General features: G+C 40.7%; 1 protein-coding gene across 4 annotated transcripts in view; it reads right to left on the bottom strand.

Moving 5' to 3' along the window:
- Ccdc175 (coiled-coil domain containing 175) overlaps positions 1 to 23718 on the bottom strand; it is a 52333-nt gene extending 28615 nt beyond the window's left edge. For 2 of the 4 annotated variants that reach the window (XR_001236804.1, XM_013521950.1), the window contains exons 1-8: positions 23496 to 23717; positions 21521 to 21606; positions 19522 to 19633; positions 16170 to 16305; positions 13473 to 13701; positions 8902 to 9024; positions 6149 to 6258; positions 1551 to 1632 (exon numbers count right to left, since the gene is read on the bottom strand). Coding sequence is in view for 2 of the 4 variants with exons in the window: in XM_013521950.1 (XP_013377404.1) it covers positions 1551 to 1632; positions 6149 to 6258; positions 8902 to 9024; positions 13473 to 13701; positions 16170 to 16305; positions 19522 to 19633; positions 21521 to 21606; positions 23496 to 23652 (1035 nt within the window). In the remaining 2 variants the exon portion in view is untranslated. Of the gene's footprint in view, positions 1 to 1550; positions 1633 to 6148; positions 6259 to 8901; positions 9025 to 13472; positions 13702 to 16169; positions 16306 to 19521; positions 19634 to 21520; positions 21607 to 22260 lie in introns of all 4 variants that reach the window. The other 2 variants (XR_001236805.1, XM_013521951.1) reach the window with 2 other exon arrangements.
- Positions 23719 to 24150: the final 432 nt, after the last annotated feature.

Here is a 24150-nt window from a genome sequence, read left to right on the forward strand (position 1 = left end):
TACCTACTTTGAAAATCTTTACTCTCATAGGACAGAAAACTCAGAAGAAATGGACAGATTCTTAGATATGTATGAATTACCAAGGTTGAGTCAAGAAGATATCAAATTCCTGAACAGCCCAATATCAATTAATGAGATTGACAGCATGATTAAAAATCTACCAACAAAGAAAAGCCCAGGCCCTGATGCATTCACTACTCTTCCATAAAGAAGGATGCGCTGGAGATGTTTCTAGGCAAATGGATGCACCTGAGTCCATACTCTTAAGTGAAATAAATCAAACACACATGTGTGAATACCACATTGTTTCTCTGGTGTGAGAAACCAAAAGTGTAAATAAGGACCAAAGTCCATTTTGAAATAGGAGGAAAACGTTCAAATGGGAAGGGCAACTAGAGAGAGGGAATGGACAAAAGAAAGCAGGGAAAAGTAAAAAAACATTTTTTTTTTTTAAAAAGAGCAAAATAAAACAAATGTCTAGAGAATTCTCCTGGGGACTCAACTGTCTTAAGTACTCCTAAATAACAGTAATATTATGAAGAGCATGCCAGGTTACCACATGACAGCAAGGCCACTATTTCTTTTTCTTTTTCTTTTTTTTTCTCGTTTTTTTTTTCCAGTACCAGGAATCAAACTCACGACCTTGCACTTGCCAGGCAGGTGCTGTGTTGCTAAGCTAAATCCCCAGCCCCAAGGCCACTATTTCTCTAAATAGTTCACATGAAATATGTCCATAAAACAATCACACCAACATGAAAAGTAACTAGACAACAATTCATCTTCACATGGAGAACTTGTGCTCTTTCATATATATGAAGTACTTTGGCAAGAGATAAAATCTTTAAATAAAGTACTATGAGTGATCATAACTATGGGGTTATTATTATCCCTTAGTTATTGCAAACTGATCACATCCACAATCTCCTGAATGAGTGTATGGTGAAGCCTAAATAAAAAGAGGCAAATGGAATGATTTCAGGGCTCCAGGAGGATCAAAGCCCTCTCACAGAATGCAAGATTCTCTCAGGGCTAAGACCACGACCTTCTCTGGGTGGCCCATATTTAATTTGATTATCAGAAGAAGGGAGGGGTGTACTACAAGAAGGGCAGAACCAGTCAAGGACTTCTCTAAATAAGGTATTAAGTCAATCCACTGAAGAATGAGATGCCTGAAGCTATAGTCTTTATCTACTTGAGATCTGATTCAGGTATCCTTGGCTGTGATCTTGTCTTGTCCTTTGAGGCTTTCTGGCTTCATCCACCACTACAAGTTCTGGTAGGGATTTGTGACTCACAGAGGTTCACTTACTATGGGTCCGCCATTTCCAGACAAGGAGCCTAGGCCTTGGACAGATTCACAAGTGAACACGGAAAGCCAATTGGTTAATATTAAATCCTACTCAGAGCCACTTTGTAGTGGTCTCCAACACATAACTATGAGTCAATACAAAATCTACTTTGGAAAATTACATTTCTCATACATATTCAGAGTATTAACTGAAAAGTAAAGTCTAATTATAATCTAAAATTCATCATTTCTGTCTTCCTACCTGTTTTATTTTACGCAAGTGTTCATTTTTTTCATATTGTGATGAATCATCCAGTTTTTCCTTGTGAGTTATAAAAAAATTCCTATAAAGAAACCAAGCAGATTCACATTAGAACAATCAGAACATATTTTGCAGTAAAACCACATTTATAAAAAAAAACAACTTCCCATCCCTATCTTTCCACATGAACTACTCATATATTTACTAAAATTAATGAACACTTTTACTCTTTTAAATTAATGAATTAATGCTTTATTCATTCACTGAAGAGCAATTACCAAGCACTCATCCTTGCTAGGCTGGTTTTAGGTACCAGGGCTCCTACACATGCAGTGTCCATATTCCTATGGAAATTACATTCTAGTGGTGTGATCAGAACAGAAGCAATGTACCAAAAAATAAGTCGTATATCTCAGATGATTTAAGTCTCCCCAAGAACACAAAGGGTGAAAGGGAGTGGGAGCCCAAGAAGAAGAATGCTCCTTTGAACAAGTGGTTCAGGAAGGTCTCTTCAGGATAAGCTGTGAGAGGCCTAAATGAGGAGCAATCCACCATGTTAGGTCTGGAGGAAGCACTTCTAGGGAGAAGGAACAGTAAATTATAAGACCAGAGGCAGTAAAAAGCTTGATGTACTGAAGGAATGATGTGATGAGGTTGGAGATGTAGACAGGGACTAGATCATGTAGGGTATTAAAGGTAGGGTATTAAGGATAAGGTAGTTCAGATCTTACTTTGAAGAGAACAAACAGAGCACTTTTTAAAGCAGAAGGGCAACAGGAACTGATTGGCATCTTGTGTAGATGATTCTGGTTACTTTGTAAAGAAATACAATAGTGCAGGAAGAAAGACTGTGTAAGAAGGCTACAGTGGGAGACCAAACTAGGGATGTCATGGTGAAGGAGGTGTAGGGTGGACCTACATGGGTGAATTCAGCACATATGGAAATATTGATGGCAATAGGATGTGCCTTTGGATTGAGTTCAAGTTAGTGTTGTGCTAGGTCTAGGTAGTGCAGCAAAGAGGAATGGTGGATGACTCCTCGGCACTTGGCTTAACTAGCTAGGCAAACAGTGGTGTCATATCCACTGTCATAGGAGATTATGGGTAGAACTCCTTCTGGAAGTCTTTGTCTGACATATCCACACCCTCCAAGTGGAGAGGCCATGCATTCAGAAATCAGAGAAATAAGTGAGGGCTAGATATACAAGACCTATATAGTCTTTGAAGTATAGTATTTAAAACCATGAGACTGGATAAAATCACATAGGAGAAAGTACTCAGAGTATGGTGATGGGCCAAGAACTCCAAAATTTAGAATCACAAAGACTTGAAACAAGCAAAGGCTCCTAGTAGGACACACCATGTGGTGAGGAAAGAGAGATGCCATGTTTGGGAAGACAAATGAAAGACATGTTTCAAGAAAGAGGAAGTGATAGGCTTTGTCAAATTCCACTGGGAACTCAAGAGCTTTAAGGAATAGTCTAGACCTCTAAAGTTTGAAAGCATAGAAGTTATTAGTAATTTGACAGTTCTGAAATGATTTTAGCCCTCTAAAGTATTCATAATCTTCATAGCCTTGGGTACTTTAATGGCAAGGATACACCCTGGATCATAAATTGGCTATATTCTATGTACAAAATTTAACTTCCACCTCCACATTTTCCATGGGCTGAAAGCCAGTTGAATGGCATGGAAATGAAGAACCACAGCACTGGATCTATAATCACTGTATCAACGTATAACGTCGGGTATCATTAATAAGAAAAAACAAGGATCAAACTGTCAATGCCATCTGTAAACTTGTGGAGCACTAGAAGTACTAGTAATTGTCCCAACCCATAAGATTTATTCTTGTGGCTGAGTACTTTTGTTTTCTTTGATATTTTGACCTCAAAATGGGTAACAGTGGTATTGGTCATGAAGTTAAAGATTTCATGGAGGAGGGGATTAAGGCGTATAGATTAATAGAAAGATGAGCAGTGCAAATTATTTTAGCTTCTTGTTATTCTTATAAAATGTTGTAAAAATCACTGATTCTTCAACTCCACCAAGTAAGAATTAAGTTGCCTCTCTCCACTTTCACATATAGAGGAAATAAATTAAGAAATTAAATAAAAAGAATACAGAGGATTTTCTCTTAATTTGCCAAGTAATGAAGAGGCAAAGTAAAGTTTTAGGAATCAAAAACGGGGTTAGCCTGCATCTTCAAATATCAAATGAATCAAAAGCACTTTTCTTTGGTGAGATTGTACATAACTGAAATTTATTGAAAAGCTTGTGTATCAATAATGATGAACTATTAAAAATGGAAGATCAAGAAATCTTCATTTCTTTCTTGAATATGTATGTAAACAATTTCACTTACATTCTTAGAAATAAAACTTCAGCTATATAGTGAAGTTTTCAATCATAACTGCTAGGAACGAAGACCAACTTTATAAACTCTGCCATGTTTTTGTTTAGCTTTCCTTTGAAATATGAGATGTGATCAAAATATATGGTTAATGTTTAATTTTAAAGAATACTTCAGTTAAAGGCACACTGCCATTAATGCCCCTCAAAACAGTTCTTACTTTAAACACACTTATCTTATTGTTCTTATCACTGTGTGAAGCAGTTCTGGAAGTCCTCTTTCATCAGTGTCTTTATGAGGTGTGATAAAAATGTGGTGACTACTGCTACTGAATGCCATTCAGTAGAAAGGCAGGCTTATAAGAATGTTATGGTGTGTCGTGATTTACCTATTTACTTGATCTGGTACCAGGTGAATTCTCGCTCTTTCTCAAAGTCAAAATGACCATGAAAGGTAAATGTTTCAAATTGACTCAGGACATTGAGGGAACCATGAGAGCACAACTGAAGACACTCTTGAAAAAGGACTTTGAGAAGTGCTGTAATGAATTTGTTTTTAGTTGAAATATTCATTGTATTTTCAATAACACATCAAATGTATGAACTAAAACTACTGAGTCAGTTACAAACTATAAGGTTTTCTTACTTGCAGCATTAACTGAGCTTTCTTATTTTTTAGTTTTACACTGAGTATAAAGATTTCCCTATTTCTTGGGCAGATGATGGTAAGTTAGCGTTATATTCTACAATTCCTGTTTTAGAAGACATATTTTAAAATTTCAATACATTTAAAGCCATGTAGAAATGAGCCACGTTATTACAGGATTCTAATGTGAAGTTCCTTGTCTTTTAGGAATTTGCTTAGCCTAAACTACATCTCTTAGAGTGTCAGTGAGCCACAAGGGGGACCCCAAAAGACAAGTTACGAGACCCCATCTTCCTGGCCAGAGCTCACTGGACCAGGAGCCAAAGCCAAGCCAAACACATGGTAATACGAAATCTGGGAGCTCTCCTGGGAGAGAGTGCTAGTTCATCTCCACAGGTAGCAGGACCTGTGACAGGTCAAATCAGAGGGTTTACAAAGCCATGCTTTGCCAAGTGCTAACCAAGAAGAGAGCACTGGATGTGGATAAAAACAACAATGGAACACTTGGTAAAAAGGAAGTTCAGACTCTCTTCGGTGTTGTGGGACAGTTCCTTGAGTAGCAGTTTGCTCTTAGGAGTCTCTGAATTTTCTCAGTAAATTCTTCAAGTTCCCCTTGACTAGGAACAAACACAAGAGCATGGCTAGTTGGGCTGTAGCCTTGTAGCACATCCCACTAATGCCTTTCTCTCTAGGAGGTTTCCTTTTCATGTTTTTTGGTAGGGAGTTAGGAATTCAGGTAAGAATATATAGTTAATGCTTAAATTGTAAAAATTATTACAATTAGAGGCACATTGCCCTCAATATCTCTCAAAGCATTCTCTCTCACTGCAAACACACTTATCCTATTGCTCTTGTCACTTTCTGAAGCAATTCTGGAACGCCACTTCCAAAGAGTCCCTCCTCTTTCCCTAGCTGACTATTACCACCCTCAGATTTTTCTCTTAGTGATCTGAAAGACTAGCTAACTATAAAATGAAGAGGTGATGTTATAAAGCTATTATAACAATTTGAGTAAAGTAAGAGACTATGCCAGGGATATAGCTCAGTGGCATAAGTGCTTGCCTGGCAAGCCTGAGGTCATGAGCTCGATTCCCGGTACCAAAAAAAAAAAAAAAAAAAAGAGAGAGAATATAACTTTTACCTAGTAGTAAAGACTTGTTTTTAAGAATGAAAATAGCATATTAACTACTAGAATTTGCTCTTTAAATGTTCCACAAAGTCCAATGCATTAAAGGCTTGGTCCCCTGGGTGGTGCTTTTGGGAGGTGGTGGAGCCTTAAGAGGCGGAGCCTTGCGGGAGGACTTTAGGTCACTGGCTGTGTGCTCTTGCAGAGGACTGTAGGACCTCAGTCTTCCTTTTTTCACTTTTTACTTCCTCACTACGAGGCAGGCAGGTTTGTTCTGCAGTACATTCCTGCTGTGCTGTGCTACCTTTCCAGGGACTCAAAGCGATGGGATCAACAAATCATGGTCTGGGACTTCTAAATTTGTGAGCTAAAATAAACATTTTCTCCTTATAAGCTTATTATCCAAACTATTGTGTTATGGGAAATATATTAACATCTATGGCTACTTCAGTGAAAATAAGGTATCACACTTACATTTTATTTTCTAGAATCTTACAAGCTTCTGTTATTTCTTCCACCTTTTCTTCCCACTCCCTTATTGATGATTGTAGTTGTGCTATCTCTAAATTGTGATCACTAAGAACCTATTAAAAATTCAACAAAAATATGACATCTAGTCATTACCAAATGATTCACAGCAGTCATTTGATTCTAGTAAATATTCATAATTTACTCAATTTGTAAAATGGGGTTGTCTTTTAGTTTTAAAAAGTAATCACTATAATCATTTCTTCATAAAATAAACTTGGTCAAAAATAATTCTTAAACCATTAGCAAACCTAAAATTTGATATAGAGGGTGACCTAATATAGCAAGGAGAATGTGAACACTATATAAAAATTTTTATTTGACACAAGAATTCATTTTGTGTTGCATTTAAAAAATAATTAAATTAATATTGTCATAATCACTTTCAAAATATTAGCCCAGGATACCAGAATGAATATTACAAAACAGTAAAAAAATTGTTTTTTTGTATTAATTAACGGCTACATTTATGATGAAAATTTTTTCTTAATATTTGATTAATATGTAGGGAATAGAATAATCAGATATCGTGAAACAAATGTTATCATGACTTGAAGGAAAATTGCTGACAAAAACTTACAGTGAAATATGTATCTTTGCAATGTAACTTTGGTATAATGAAAGGGAGAGTCAAGCTCATTGAGTCTCAAGTTTGCATTCTACCCTGTGAGGGAAGAGAAGGCCGCTGGGGGAAGACTGCCAGACAGACTGCACCGCTCAGGTGATTTAAACCCTGAAAACCTGGATATTGCTGTAAAGTCGGAGAAATACCTGGGTGGGGAGCGCAGGGGCTCTTTCAGCCCTGCTATATGAGATGGGGAGGTAGAAGCTGCTCAGGATGGCTTCTTTCTCTACAGCATGCACACATGGGTAGCTAAATTTCTGCTTCCTAGTTAGTCCCACAGTCAGAGGGATCCAGAATCCTAGCACTGCCATCAATACTGGCAGAATATTGCCGGGTCTCTGGGCTACATGCTGACAGTCTTGACATTTGTTGTCTAGCTTCCATCATCCCATCCTGAATTGTTGGCTGCCTTGAGACTCCTTCTCAATTATTTGTTTCTGCCAACATCACATTAGCTCGACCTGGTTACAGAGACTTTTAAACTGAAGTTGCCTTATGAAGGTTAATCTGAAATTCCTTGTGGTCTTAGTCCACAGTCAAAATGTTGCCTTCTAGTCTCAGCCAACAACCACCATAAACTTTACCAAATAGAAAGCACTGAGCTGAAAGCTTGGTGGGCACGACCTCATTCACTCTCCTCCAAAACTCTTTGCAGCACCACTTTATACATGGAACAACTTCAGCTTGGCAGATCCAAGATGTGAATCCCTATGTGATGCTCAGGGTGTGCTTTAAACGTTGTTCTCTGCTAATGGTGGGTTGTGGTGGGCATGCTCGGTTGTGGGAGTTAGAGAAAGTGCAAGCATGTCTAGTTTGACCTTAGAGAACTTTGGTGTATAAATTAAGGAACATATACTTAATTTTTCCAAACTGCCTGGGAAGTGGTAGAGCACTCAATTTGTGGTATATGAAGCCAAAACTGGAAATATGAGCTTGGGAATGCAGATAAAATACATTTTACATAACATTTATATTCTCATTTTTCCTAGCCAATCATACTTACCCTTACTATGTTGAAATCTAAAAAGAATGATCTTTTCAAATGCTCATATCTGATATTACTAATGTTCTGTAATCAGATTAAAATGGGTAGAATCACCTTCATATAAAGAATAATGCAATTAACAATGCCTTCTGATAGCAAATGTGATGTTTTCATAATTACTGTTACATCAATATTGTTTTGCATGTGATTTTAATACACATAGAAATATACTAATACACTAATACATTTAATACACATAGAAATACACTAATACTCATTAATTCAAGTAGTCATGATGGAAAAGTAACAGGCATTTCTGTTTTTATTTGGCACAGAGGACATATTATCATTAACCACCTCCGTAAGCTTCAGTATTTCTGATTTTTAAAATAAAGATCATTCTCACAAAGTACAGTGCTATGTTTCAATACATGTTACTAAAATTCTTTTATAGAAGCACAAAGCTGAAGTATTTTTAAATTCAAATAGACAATCTCCTCTCCAAATGAATGCTACTGTTCCCAGTATCAGCAGACAGCTGTTCTAAACTCTGTTCTTCTATTCTTCTGCATTCAGAATTAAGGGACTGTCATGGTTAATTTTTTTCTGTCAAATATTACAGAAATATTTTATATTTATACATATACACACATCACATATATTTACTTAGTTCTAAATGTGTCTTTTGATGAAAATTTTCAAAGTATTTGGGGCTATCATATGCAATTTGTACCTAAGACAGCTTTCTTCATACCATATTCCTGAAGATGAAAACACACTTGCACTGCAACACTTCAAAAAAGTGTCAGAAAATATTAACATAAAAGAAGTCTTCCAGCATGGCATGTAAATGAATTAAAATCAGTTCCTTTTAATTTTTTTTCAATTTTTAAAATATGTTTGCAGTATATCGTGACTACAGTCCTCAGGGGGAGTTGGTGGGTGGACCTATCACATTGTAATTCTTTCTTCACACCCCCTGCCCTTCCCTCCTTCCACTGCTTGGTCCCCCTCCTTTTTGCAAACAATCGATCTCCCTATGGAGGTGCCCAGGGCAGGCTTGAAAAAACACAGTTTATTCTTTCTTACCACTGTGCTGATGGTAACTGTTTGTTTCATTTTTGACATTCTACTTTTTAATTTTTCCAATTCTTCCTTCTTTTTAAAAGTGTCCTTTTTTGTAAGTTCATAGATTTTTTTAAGTTCATCAATCTACAATGACAAACAGAATAAACCAGTAAAAAGGAAAATTTAGAAAATCTTTTTTCTTTGGCAGCTCTGTTCGGGTCCATTCTAAGTATGGCATGGTCAATCTTAATAGGCCAAGTAAAATAAGATAAAATAAAACACAAGTAAGTCCCACTTAATTTGCAGTATCACAGAAACAAAGTGAACTACATGTACGGGTCAAACCATAATTACAAAAAAATTAAAATATTAAATTTGTAAGAGCAATAGTAGCTAGGATGTTTAGATCTAAAATGCCATCCGAAGTATCACATTCAGAGGTTAGCAGGGGCGGCCCACTAGGGCTGATCCGTATATTCCCTTCGAGCTCCTCCCTTCTCTCTCCACTTCCCGGTCGCCGTTCCATGAACAGTTTCCAGCATGCGTTTCCACCTTAAAGCCTGGGTGGAATCAGGGCTTTGCTCTTTGGATCTGGAAGCTCCTAAGTGGTGACCTTCCCAGGGAGTCAGAACAGGCATAGGCTCCTCATGGCCAAGTCCAGCCTTCCTGACTAAAGCCCCTTTTATTTATTTAGTACTGTTGATGTCTACTTTTGTGTTACAGAGTGTGGATTCCCCTAAAGATTTACTATCTGACCCTTTCCAGGAAAAGCTTGCGAACCTCTGAGACTATTCACATAGCAATAAACAACTGGAAATTCCTATACAAAGTCCCTCTGAACTTTCTTAATGTGTAAAAAGTAACAACAGACAAAAAAAAAAACCTTCCCTGTATGGCTTAAAATAAAGTTAGAAACTCATTCATCTGAGAAAGTGCTGTAGTGTGCCTACCTCATATGAGGTGTGCAGGCACTGCGCTTGGTGCCCTTCCTTGGAGTGCTCCTTCTGGTGGGCAAAGACCAGCCTGGACACCACCCCTGACTCCTGTCTGGCCCCAGAAGAAGTAAAGAAGTGGACTAAGTTGCCCAGCCCACCCTCCAGCACCCGGAAGCCCTAATCCAGTCGCGCTCTTCAGACACCCATTCTTTGGCCCTATAACCTAAGGGAGCCGAGCCAGCATGCGCTGCTCAGAGGTAACAGGACACTGCCGAAGGGGAGAAACACCGCAGGGTATACAAATGCTTCTCAGGATGTCATGGAGAGGGAGTAAACCCAGAGAAGCCCCCTTTCATCCTCAGTGTCATAAAATTTCCATCCTGCTGTGAAAATAACCCACCTAAAGAAAGTCTAGCTCAGTGAGAGGAGCCCCGGAGCGATCAAGGTTTTTACTTTTCTTCTTTGAAACACAGATATCAGTTGCTCCAGGTTCAGCAGCCTAAACTGATGGCCAGCTCCAAACCAAAAGGCTCCAGGGAACTTGGCCATTGAAGATTGTCTAGTGGCTGCAGACTTCGGAACAGACTGAGGGTGTCTTTCAAAATTCACATTTGAGGGCCGGGAATATAGCTCAGCAGCACAAGCACCTGCCTGGCAAGCACAAGGTCCTGAGTTCGATTCCCAGTACAAAAAAAAAAAAAAAAAGAAGCAAAACAAAATTCACATTTGAAGCATAATTGCCAATGTGATATTATTAAGAGATGGGGCATTTAGGAAGCGATTCAGTCACTTGAACGAGTTAGGAGGCACTCTCCTGCCTCCTGCCCTGCAGAGGACTCAGCTCAAGGCACCATCTTGGGAGCAGAGTCTGGTCCCTCACTGGTACCAGAGTAGCTCCTTTGGGTCAGTGTTCTTGCAGAATAACTCTGGCCTCCCCTCCCTTACCTTTGAACGACCTTGCCCTTTCACTGACACTGTAACTTCTAAAGAGAAGTCTCAGCAACGCCTGCGCCTTTTTCTAGTTTTAGGGCAAACTGTGTTCACTGTGTGGTCAGTAAACACAAAGAACATGCACTAACTTGAAGAAAAGTAATGTGTCTATCCAAAAAGAAAATGCAGGTATCTATCCAAGAAGAAAATGAGGTCCTTTGCAATGCTCTGGGAAAGAAAAGAAAATATCTGCTTCAGAGATGAAGACTCGCTCAGTATGTAGATTTCTTCCATTGCACTAACTGTTCCCCTTTCCTTTCCTCTGTGAATGCCCTTCACACCCTAAGACAGAGATATGAGGCAAAGGGCCCCTCTGTCCTCTTCAGGGCCACAACCTTACTCCTTACAGCAACTCGATGTCCTGGATTTGTAGTCAGCTGGAAGGGGCGACCACAGACAACTGATTCCCGTAAGAGCTAGATACTGAACTCACGATGCTTTGATCTAGGACTTCCCAGCCTTCAGAATTTCTATAACTTATGAAGTTTCCAGGGTTGGGTATTTGGTATAGTGAGACAGACAGACATTAGACAAGTTCCTTGCCAGCTGCTTTTAAAAATGCCTGTTACAAGGAAGAAGACAGCTGGGCTCTCTATTCTCAGGGACAAGAGTACATGGTTTTAGGGTACTACTACAGTACTTCTGAAGAGAGAGAGAGATTTTTGAGGATAAGACACTCAGATATAGTTGGAATTTCTTTTTTCTTTTGTTTTCTTCTCCTTCTTTTTTTTGTTTGCTACAGGAATCAAACTCTCAGCCTCATGCTTGCCAGGTAGGTACTGTGCCACCAAACTATACCCCTAGGCCTACAGTGAGAATTTCTAAATAGCCCAAGATTTATCATTAAGAAGGAAATGTTCACTGCCAGACTTTATTCCTTCAAATTTTAATTGAAACTAAAGAAAAGCAATTTAATAAACCAATCTCCATTTCCTTTCCTTTCTCCCTTCTTCCCTCCCCTCTTCTTTCCTTCCTTCTTCCTTTGTTCTTTCCTTCCTTCCTACATCCATTCACATAGCCATATGGCTCAAACAGGATATGATTACACAGACTGAGTTTCAAAAACAGCCATCACCATTCCTTCCTGTAACAAGCATGACTTTGTACCCCAGTGTTAGATCTTATGGTAAAAACAACATATGTCAACCACCTTCCGAGGCAAGCAGCAAATGCCCCTGTACCATCCTCTCTAATATTCTTTCCCACGTCTGTGGACCTCACCTGTAATTGCTCAGGCTTGAATACCTCCAAAGGCATCTTGCTCTTCCCCAGCCCCTGGCCCTCTCTGGAAACTTGCCAACTGCTTCCTTGCAGTGTTTTCAATACATTTCCTCTTCTCTTGCTCTGGTCTTGGCAAATTCTTTGACCACCCATGTCACTGGCCCTCCATGTACTGTTCAGGCTCGCCCTCGCTCTCTCCCTCCTTCCTCCTTTCCCTCTTCCCGCTTCCCCCTCCCATCCCATCTCCTCCCTTCTCTCCCACTGCCTCTTTCTTTTCTTTTTCTTTCTCCCTCTTCGTCTTTCTTTCTTTCTTTCTTTCTTTCTTTCTTTCTTTCTTTCTTTCTTTTCTTTTCTTTTCTTTTCTTTCTTTCTCTTTCTTTCTTTTCCTTCCTTGCTTCTTTTTTGTTTTTTTCTCATTCTTTCTTCTTTCTCTTTCTTTTCTTTTCTTTTCTTTTTCTTTCTTTCTTTCTTTCTTGCTTTCTTCTTCTTTGTCTTTCTGAGACAAGGTCTTGCTATGCAGTTCAGGCTGGGCTTGAGCTCATTTTATAGCCCAGGCTGGTCACAAACTCACAATGATCCTCCTGCTTCAGCCTCCCAAGTGCTGGGATTACAGGTGTGTGTCACCATGCCTGGCTCTCTTCTTTAATACAGCACCGTTGTAAGCCCAAATTCCCAGCCCTCTCTCTGCTTTAATACAGCACCACTGTAATGCCCTTTCTAATTTGTAGTTATGCCAATTCCCATCTCAGAAAAGGCAGCAACAGAAGCCCCATAGCAAGTCCCATCGTGAGCTTGGCTCCTCTGCCGCAGAGGAAGGGTGAAGGCTGCAGTCTGGAACACCTACTAAGGGAATAAGCCACATCTTCTGGGACATTCAGAAGCTGTTCAATGGGGAATTTTAGTTAACATGGCATAGTAGATAGTGCAGCTCCCACTAAATGTGAGGCAAACAAGGATGCGCTAGTTACCCCTCACAAAACTTCTGGCCTGAGAACACTGTTTGCTCTTTGGGCTTCAGCTCCAGCCACCCCGCTGAGGCTGCTCCTCTCCCGGAGCCACTCAGCCGGAGCAGCTGCCCACAGGTGCGCTGTCTGAACTCCTTGGTCCTATCCTTACAGACACGGCCTCAGGACTGCCAAGGGTAAGCAGAGACGATGATGGCAAAAGCCTGTCCCTTTATGGCTGCATCTAAGCATGGGGCCACCCCAGTGTTAAACATCCTGCCACTTATATCCTTTCCCATGAACCGCAATGCTGGGACACGATCAAATGTCTTTTCTGAGAGGCTTCAAATGGCCTTGAGCCTCCAGCCCTACTCCTGTCCCAGTGTTCACAGAAGATATATTGAAGAGTGCTTGCCAGTTGTAAGGACAAATAAACTATTTCCAATTTCTTGCTCCAGGTCATAAATAATTCTGTATTTAAAAAATAAATCATGCCACTTACCTGAGTGATTAGTTGCTGTTTTTTTACCAAATATTCCGCAATGTATTTGGCCATTAGCTCCTCCGCTTTTTGCACACATTTTCTTTGTACCTCTGTCTCTTCTCTCTCTGCGTTTATTCTGGTACAGGTCTCATTTATGTAAATGATGGTCTTGGCTTTTTCTTCCATCGTTTGGTTGAGTGACAGGACGAACTTTGCGTGCCGCTGGGCCAACTCTTCTTGCTTTATACTAGGAGGAAAGAATCACTCTTGCCATGAAAAAGATAGCACTTGGGGAAGGAATTTAAAGTCTTTTTGATAAGAGGAGCCCTCAGTCAGAGGGCAACCCTAAGGGATGCTTGTGCTCTATAGGTGTTTGTGGTCGTTTAAATTTGGCTGCAGTGGGGGCAGAAGGAAACAGAACAGGGGTCACCCTAGCAACTGTTCACACGCTATAAAAGTGTCATGTGTTCACCATCACTTCATCTATCCCCATGTGCCAAGGAGTACATAGAAGATATTTTGGTTTAAGATGTAGAATGATTCAAAAGTCATTTTGAAAAGGTGATGGGATCTGGCCAGATGAACATTTGGATATATATCATCCCCATATCTGTCTTACCATCCTGAGATATATTGCTATGCCAGAGGAAGATAATCATCCTAACACATCTCCAGCTATGCTGGGATGCACAGAGGGTGAGCCGAAGAGACAGCTAGCCTCCCTCTGACAGAAACGAGGACTAGAGGAGGCTGAGTCCATCTTTTTTCTTTGTAAGACGCTTGAGTCTTCATTCAAACCCTTTGATCTTCTTGGCCAGATATGGGCACAAGGGGAATGATTAATCTCTTCAGCCCTCCTTCAGATTATGACCATATCCATTTGAGGAAGACTTCATGTTGGTAAAAACATCTACCCATGGGCTAACAATACAGATGGGAAGAAAGGACAATTGATTCCATTTCTCTATTTCACTGTTTGAAATCTCTTTAAATGTAAAGACACTTTCCTTTTTCTCATCCCTGGGTTAGCAAGGTTGTGTTTAAAGGCTCAGGAAAATAAAAACAAACTGATTGGAAGTTTACTTTCCCAGAGGTCAAATTCTGCAAAAGAAATGCAATAAAAAGAGCCTGAGAATCAGGCTCAATGTGGGGGCAAAGCACGAAACAAAACTACAGGTTGAAAACAAGAAAACACTGGCAAAAAGAGTTTGGGCGCTAAGGCAAGCACACCCAAAGCGCTGCCTCGTCTCCCATCTCCAGGACCGCTCAGGAAGAAGAGGAGGTATGCCGTCTTTCTGTCAGTCTAGGAGCATCTGCATATGCATATTTTTTTGAAAAGCAGATGCAATGAGTCATTGCAGTTTGGTGATGCTAGCTTGCCAAGCAACCACCTTCTGTTTGTGATTTGTCTTTCCAGAGGATTTGTCTAAAGCAGTGGTTCTCCAACTGTTGTCTGGACAGTAATAGCATCACCTTGGAACTTGTTAGGATTCTAGTCCCCTGGCCCCCAGCCATCCTGACCTACTGAATTCCAGTAGTTGGTTTTAACAGGCTTCCAGGTGATTCTGATATTTGTTCAAGTTTGAGAGTCACAGGAATAGAGGGGTGTAAGGTTGCTGACCAGTTGATATGGACGTCCATCCTGGGCATTGTTCTGGTATGTTGGTTTAGAAACAGTCTACTTCACATAGCTGTCTCTGGCAGCAATGGCGAGCATGCACTTATGCACGGATCCACACTCTGAACCCCCAGTGGGGTTAGAACATTCTGTATTCCTCACACTTATGTCACTGTGAGCTTTCTTTTCATGGAGCTTCTCCTAAGACAGTGTTCTGAGGGCTTGTTCCAAGCATTAGGGTCTGAATTTAATGACATACTTTGATATATCCTGCACCAAGCAGCTTCTCAATTATTTTAGCTTCCCATAAAGATGTGTGTGTGTGTGTGTGTGTGTGTGTGTGTGTGTGTAGGGCTCTTCGAACAATTCTCCTTCTGGAAAACCAACATTATGATGTTTCTGCATTAGTTCTGCAAATTTGTTCATAGCACTAAGGTATTCAATTTTTTCCCCCAGAATACAGCTTTTGTTCTCTTGAGCTGGGTAGGTGAAGAGCTGTGATTTGTGTTTTACAGAAGGAACAAATGGGTGAAGTGCTGGTCTCAGGCAACACAGGAAAGGGAAATCATAGATGCCAGATCCCGAGCTATATGCAGTTACACATCTTATCTCCTTTAATTACAGGTAAATCAGGCATCTTCCCTTGGGAACCAATCCCATCTTCAGCCGTCCATCAGGTTGTAAGTATGACTGAGTATCTCCAGGGGACCAGACTAGATCGAACAAATCTGGTCTGATATTATATTTACAACATAATCCCAATTAGACTCCTTCCTTTGGTGATGGTAAATTTTATGGAAATGGGAGCTAAAACCCATGTGCCTCTACTTTTCGAGGCAGCACTCAAAGTAGGCATGATTTAGAAGCAAGTACTAGTTGCTGCTGGGAGTCCGGGTCTCCTGGTGCAATGACTGAAACTTTTCCACTCCCCTGCCTGGTTCCCTCACCTGCCTGGGTCATTTTCTACAACCAATCTCCACTTCTTAATGCAACTGCCCTGCCCAGCTCACATCATGTGGCAAATCCCCTTTCCCCACAACTTTCCCAATGCAGCCCCAGGCTGCTGATCCCTCAAGTACTAAATTTAAAATACCTACCCGAGAGTTTCATTCACTTCTTTCAGGGTGGTTATTGTCTTCTTTAGAGACGTTATTTCATCATCCCTCATGTTAATTCTTGTTTGCATCTGGTTTATCTCACAGATATTTAACCTGCGAGCATCTCTGATACTCTCTTAAAAGTAAGTGGAAATGTTACTAAATTATTTGGGGAAAAGTACAATTATAGATACTGGCTCTTCAAACAATGAAAAACATGTCCTTCTTCAAAATATTCTTTTAATTATGTTTCTGGGTCAGAAACCTCTTACCACCTTGGCCCTTCTCATTGGTCCCTAGTATTTTTATTTCTCTGATTTCTATGGTTGCTATGATGATCAGCTTTCCACGGGCTCTGGAAAGCATTAGAAAGGAGCATTCTGACAACACCTGATTCCCACTGTTTAATGTACCTCTCACCTCCTGCCTACAACTTCTGCCCTGCTGCCACTGGATTTTTTTTCTAGACACTTGCACCCAGGCACGTACAAACCGGATATGCAGGAGGTGGGGCAAACATCAGGCCAATGATAGAAGGATATAAATAGTTCCTTCTTTCTCACCAGTGGATGATCCTTCAGAGAGGTAACACTGTGTCTCATGGGCATGTTCTCATAGTTAATTAGGTGTAGCCATTCAGAGCCAACATCATTTTGCACCCCTGTTTGTTCTCCCTTCACCCTTAATTTGTCTCTTCATCCCAATCTCCTCTTTGGATTGCACTGTCTACAAAAATAAGTTATGAAAGTCATTGTTTTCTGGGGAACCCAATGCATTAAAGAAGTAACTATTGATAAATAAACAACAAATCAGTGCAATTACCTAAGATTTTAAATGGTAATTCAGGACATGACAGATAAGGGTCAACAAACATGAAGCTTTGAACACTGTTGTTTAGGAAGGTGCTGGACTATACCCATTTCTACACAACAAATTCCTTAGAAACCAGGGTAGCTCCCCTGTGAGAGCTAGGCTTATTTTTTATAGCTCTTCTGCCCAACTCCAGGCTATTAGTTAAAATGCTCACTGCAGCAAGGTTTCTCAAAATTTGTGTCTCAAATATGCAAATATATCACCTGGGAAATGTTTTCAAATACAGACTCTGATATAGCACAGGGGCCTGCAGTGGACCCAGAGAATCTGCATTTTCTAATAAGCTCTTACATGCTATTTGTGCCACTGGTCTGAAGACCACACTTTGGGCAGTAAGGCTTTATAACATAAAGCCAATTGAATTTGTTGAGTAAGTATTCAGCATGTACCAACAACCTTACAAACTAATACGATCTATTTTTTTCCTTCTAAAATATTTTTTTTGTGTTTATGAAAGTAACCCAATCTAGACAATAAAGAAAAACGATTTTCAGTTCTAGCTTTGGTGCCACTTTTTTAGGTCTTATTTTTTTATGTGCATGTATAGGTCACTGTATTTTCCCTAAGCTGACACCAGGCATGTTATACAACCTAGAGTATCAATCAGGATTCAGTTAGGAGACGGAAACCTCACAGCAAATGGAACAGGGACAGTTCATTGTAAAGAGCGATTAACTACTACAGAGGATTAGGACAACAAGGGAATGGATAGTAAAGAGTCAAGAGTGCTTTCAAGAACTTGGGACTAGCAGGCATGGACACAGCCACTATCCCTAGGACTGACACAGAACACACATGAGGCAGCACCGATAGTCCTGGGAGGCAGACCTCACTGTAGAGCCTGTGGCTTATTAAACGGCAAAAGTTCACAAAGTCCTGGGCTGGAGGAGCTTACCAGACATCTACTTTGTGGAGTGTTGGGAACCAATCCATATGGAGGTGCCACATTTTAGAACTGTCCAAGGGAATTATAAGATTACCCCAGGAAATGCAGGGGAAGCTCTTTGTGGAGTGGTATCTCTTGGTGGCATCTGTAGTAGTCAGCTTTACCAGCACTGGACACAAAACCTGACACCCACAACCTAAAGGAGGAGAGGCTGAATTTGGCTCACAGTTTCAGGGAATGCAGTCCATGGTTGTCTGGCTCCAAGGAAGAAGCAGCATGGTGGAAGGGTGTGTTGAAACAATGATGCTTCATTCATGGTGGGGAAGCAGAGAAGGAGACTAGTGCCCAAGAGGAACGGGCACTGGATCAATACAGTACTGAAGGCCATGCCTCCATGATCCATCCGGACACACCTAGGGGCAAGCTCTACTAATTGGCTAGGCATTTTTTAATCCAATGAAGTTGATGTATCAGGATTAAGAGTCACAGCCCTCCACCACAAAGCTACCCTAGGAGTGCTGGGGGATGCTGCTGTGTGTTACAGACAATTGTGTGCCGCTGAAAACAAATGTACTGCAAGGGTCTGTCAAGCTGGGCAAACTGGAGCCAAAAAGAGAACCCCTTCCTCCTCCTATATCCCACCAGTGTCCTCTACCAACAGGGTAGCACTGTGCTAGTCGATAAACAAGTCTACAGAGTCCAGCTCCCTACAAAGTGCACATATGGAACTGAGAGCCAATAAACAGATACTTGGACCATCTTATTTTCTTAAAAAAAATTTCACTTATTAGGGCCACTTTTAAAAAATTAGCTCAATGGGAAACAGATTCTAAAGTTTTCACATAGAAATGTGTTATGTTTCAGGAGCACCTCCTTTGAGTAAAGAAAGGAAGCAGGCCCGGGTGGAGGAGAGGTTTGTTTTTTATGCTATACACTGCACATTTGTGTCAATGGTATATAACACTGACTTTGTTGGACTCACAAATGAATCTGACTTACGAACATTCTCCTGGAAGGGAATTCATTCATATGTTGGGGATTTACTGTATTCATAAGAGCCAAAATGTAGAAGCAAGCCAAGTATCCAACTGCAGATGAATGCATAAGCACAGTGTGGTAAGTGTATGTGACAATACTATCCAGCCTTAATGAGGAAGGAAATTCTGATGTGTTCTATAATATGAATAAAAATTCAAGATTATGCTAGGTGAAAGAACTAGTCAAAAGAGGACAGATATTGTATTACCACTTTTATGAAGTACCTAGTCACCAAAGTCACAGAGACAGAAACACAGCAATGATTTAGACATACCAAGCCACCTAATTTAGTTGGAATAACATCAATTCAGAATGGGCCAATTCATGTACCTTTAGTCTATTTATAGCTAACTTATACAAATTACAGCTTTATATTCCATACGTTATTTCTACTTAACATGTAAGTGGAAATTGTTATTGATTGCACTATGTGTAATTTTTCTAGCTATATTTACACAAGCAGCAGCAATTATTGAGCTCATCTTGTTAAAAGTACTTGGGTTTGTTTTCCTATAAGATAGACCAGGTCTCTACCATTTATCACCTCAAAAGTACCTTCTAGTTCCCTGTTCATCCTGTCAGGCAGAGTCTGCAGCAGGAAGTAGAATCTGCTGAGTTCCATCGTTTCTATTTCCAGACAATCGATTGTGGTTTTTCTCACTTCTTCCTGAAAGTTTAAATTTCACTTTTAAAAAGTTAACCCATGGAAGAGGGATATAGCTCAGTGGCTTGGCACCTGCCTGGCAAGTGCGAGATCCTGAGTTTGATTCCCAGTACAACAAAACGAAACAAAAGAAAAAATTAAAACATTAATCCATCAAAATAATAACATTGGTTTCCTAAACAATGTTCTATAAATGTTTATGGCATCAAAATTGAATTTTCATGAAATGTTTCCTGCTGTTATTTTATATGGAGTAGAAAGTGAGGAAAGGACATACTCTCTAATTAGTTTTAAAGATGTCATTGTTAATTCATCTGTTCATTTTTTTCTGAAATCTTTTCCCTCTGTATCTGTTTCTTAAATTCAGTTTCAAACTAAAAGGAAAGATTCAAATCTACTTATTAAAATGTGAAAATTGCCTACAAAATATGTATAGATAAAACCTGTAAATTATTCAAACCTATAAATCTAAACAAGTAGTCAGGTAAGGCTAGTTGCTTTGTTTGCTTGAGGTGGGGCTACTTTAAAAAAAATAGAAAAAAATCAGTTAGCTAAAAACATAAGCTTTTAAATAAATGGTTATAATAAATTAGCTATTTTATGACCTGGGGTATTGCCATTATATTTTATCAACTAAAAGTCAGATTACAAACTTGTATATATAGCATGTCACTTTTCTGTAGTATGATTCAATGCAGGGAGCACATATAAGTAAAAAGGATATTAATCAAAGAGTTAATTGTGATTATTTTAGGGTACAGATTATAGTAATTTTACTTTCTTCCTTTTGTTTATCTATTTATTTTCTAAAACTTCGGCAGTAATTTTGTATAACTTTTCTAATAGTGAATATCTATTACTTTAAAAATGGATTTGTGTATGCGATTTAAGAGGTTTCACGGCTCAGACATTACATGGGTACATACGAGATATTTTAGTTGGCCCCTACACATTCTGGAGAAAAACTAAATGGAAGAAGCAAGCATGAGAGGTTCCATCAGACCAGAGTGCAGCACAGAACACAGACGCTGTGTGTCCACGTGGGTTTAGACAAAGCAGAGGGATTACTAAAAATGGCTAGCTAGTATAGCCACATAATTATGTGTAATTTATAAGATATAAAGTAATGAGATTTTTATCAGCAGTGAGTGGCCTCAAACTTCACCTTACAGTATTTTTCCCACATTTGCAGATATTTGACATGTGCTAGAGTCTTCCTCAATATTGTTAAGTCAGTGAAGAGATCTCACCCAGTTGACCTTGTCAAGGAAGCATTTTAAACACCATCCAGGGATGACAAACATATCTGTGTTTGCAAGGGTCTTTGACCCTTGCAATTCCCTCAGAAGGAAATTTTAGAAACATGTCTTTGGCAGGTTTTTGACAGGGACCAAGTGAATATAACTGGAAGAGTTTGTTTTCAGCAGTACAGTCTACTTCAATGGAATAGATGTCAAGCAATCTTTCACAGGTTACGAAAAGAATTGCTTATGGAAAACAGCACCATGCGCGTGGTTTTCCCCTTGGAGACTGTCTCTTGGTTGGTTGGGAAGTTGGCTGGTTGGCCGGCGGACAGGTTTAAAACAGCACGTACATATTGGTGTCCCAAGCAATTGCCCCTTATCCTGCCACTGTTATCACCTGACTGCTCTTCCTAAGCGGGCCAGTCCTCACCCGAGGACACGCCCTGTAATTCAGTTTTCTGCAGGAAGCAGAGGGCAATAATTTAGACTGGTGTAAATGCTTAGTAAATTGGAAGAAAAATATTTTTAACTCAGGTAAATATTTTCTCTATTCACCAACTTAAGTCCCTTGAACAGAGCTGGTGTTAAAGTTTGATGAAGAATTAAGTGCGTGACTAAAAAATAGTTCTTATAGATAATACAGTACCAATTTTTTAACAGCAAGAGCAATGTCTTTAAGAAAGGTCTTAGCTTCTTCATTGCATTTAAAATAGTCACCTTGTAGAGATTGTTCTGAAAAAAAAAAAAAATTAGAAAGTTAAGATCTCTTATTTATGTGTCCAAATCCTACTTAACCTTTTATGGTCTGATTCAAATGCCGGAAGTTAGATTTATTTCTAAATTTCGATTGTGCTCTATATGTGTCTGTTATCTACTTGCTGTTTCCTATTACACAGTATTCTAGTTTAGGTACATATTTTATGGGCCTTGGTGACAAATTCATCTTTACATATTTAATGGTAAAAAGAAGGGATCTGAACAGGGCCAGACAAAAAAATCAGCAAACTAAGGGGATAATCTAAGATGCCTGCGATGTAGGCTTGATTAAGAGTGGTTGCATACATATTAGAATACACAGTAAATCTAAAATAATATCGTGCCAGAACTCTGCACTAAATCGCTGTTTAAAACCCACTATGACATTTTTACTTCTGTGGAAACATTTGAGCACGGAATGAGATTGTGTCCTTCCACACCGGGAAGGGGCGAGGTAGGAGCTCCTGTCCTTGTCATTCATCCGTACACAATGAGGTCTCCACTTCCTCACCTTTTGCAGGCAGAGACCTACCACGGGGCTGAGACGTGTTAGCAAAGGCAGGGAAGACAAGGCAGACCCTGGATGCGAAGAAGGAAAAGAAAACAAAGAGAAGAGAAGCAGCAACTTACCCTGGCTTGATTCCCACGGCATCGCATGGACTCTGAGTGGATTCAAGGCCTGAATCTTCATGTGTGAGATGAGTTTCCTGGGATTCTGCTTTGTGTGCATTACCTGACTCATGTCACCTTATAACCTAATGACCTTGGATACTGACATTCGCACTTCACAGATAAGCAGTCTGACTTTCCAGGCCATGTTACCAGTGGGAAGTCACAGATCTGGTGGGCGGTAGCATTTGGTTCAAACCCAAGTGGCATGTCACCAAGGACCATCTCTCAGAAAGTTGAGTGGCAGTGTCTACCCTCAGTATAGGCATCTTGGACTCTTCTACTAAAACAAGCTCTCAAACCAAGTGAAAACCAGTTAGTAAATTTGCAAGAAAGTAGCACAAGCATTGCTTGTCTCCTTTTGGTGAGTGAATGAGCAAAAACTTATTTCTGCTTGTCAACTGGCTGGAGAGCTATAAATTTTTGTAACTCACACTCAGAGCAAGAAGGCTGAATAAATTGTTTCCCCGTGAAAAACTTCCTGAGGGTCCAGAATTATCAGCAGAAAATGTACTTATGCAAAAGAACTAGTGTTAAAGGGACACTGATATAGACAGCAAGCATGAAGAGAATTCAAGGCCCAAGACCAGTCACTGACAATGACTTCGGATACAGAATATAAGTAATTTAAATCTCATTGCTACTCAACAGCCATCACAGTAACACTTATGCAAGCCTATCTGATAAAAATTGTGAAAATTTTAAATTAGGGCCTCTAAAAAGGAAAAGCTAACCGTAACGTAACAGAAATTATTACCTAAATGGTTTTTGTGCTGAACAAGAAATGTCCTTTCTTAGGCTAAGGGGTGCGGTTTCTAACAACTACTACACTGACCTGTCTCCAAGCAAGGTCATATTTGTCTGATTCTCTAAGACATTCTTTTTCACATAGTTTTCCCGCCTAATAGAACAAGTGTCGCCTAAAGACATCCTTCCCCGGGAGATAAACTTGCAAGAGAAGGGCAGAGCAGGACCGCTGAGGTGTGCGGACCCTCAGGAGTGCGGGACTCGTCCCCTGGTAGCAGTGGGAGCGCTCCGGACCTCGGCTGCCCCAGAGGGGAGACGGAGCCCGCGGATCCTGCCCGCACCCTGTCTCCCCGGCAGCCAGGGAGCGGGAGGAGGCTGCGGCCAGGCCGCGCTGCCGGCTCCCGGGGAGGCTCCGCGGTGCCGGGGGACCTCGACTCCGGGCCTCTCACCCACAACGAGAAGCTGCTCGAGAGCGGCGGCCGCGATGGAGGAGCCCAGCGTGGCGGGGCAAGCGCACAGTTGCAGCGAGCGCCCGGTGCAGACCGCAGCCGTGCGCGCCGCCCTCTCGCCGGACCCCAGCTCCGAGCTCCAGGAGCGCAGCGCCATAGTGCGGCGGCCCTGCGCTTCCAGGCCGGAGGCGCGGTCGCCACGGTAACGAGGACGCCGAGGCCGCGGGCGCCCTCCCGCGGTCTGCACCGAACGGCCGCCCCGCGTCTCTATGCTCCGTGCAGGAAGGGATTGGTCCGTTCGTTTCTGCACGTTGGGGCTGGCGCCCTCAGGTGCCCGAATGAGACAGTGATTGATGCTTCTCTCTTGGGGGACACCGCGCGGGAGGGCGTTGCTGCACAGGAGGTCGCTTAATCGGCAGGATGACCTCGTGAGGCAGATTATTTTATTAGCCCTGCTTTTACAAACAAGGAAACATGGCATGGATGACTGAAGACCGCGCAAGTGGATAGTAGTAGATTAATTAATTAACGTATTTATGTATGTATGTATGTATGTATGTATGTATTTTGAGACCAGGTCTCACTATGTACACAACGCTGGCCTTAAATTCACTTTGTAGACCAGGCTAGCCTCGAACTTGCAGCCATGCTCCTG

Source organism: Chinchilla lanigera, unplaced genomic scaffold (genome assembly GCF_000276665.1).
Source record: "Chinchilla lanigera isolate Chin_1 unplaced genomic scaffold, ChiLan1.0 scaffold00065, whole genome shotgun sequence".
Taxonomy (NCBI): domain Eukaryota; kingdom Metazoa; phylum Chordata; class Mammalia; order Rodentia; family Chinchillidae; genus Chinchilla; species Chinchilla lanigera.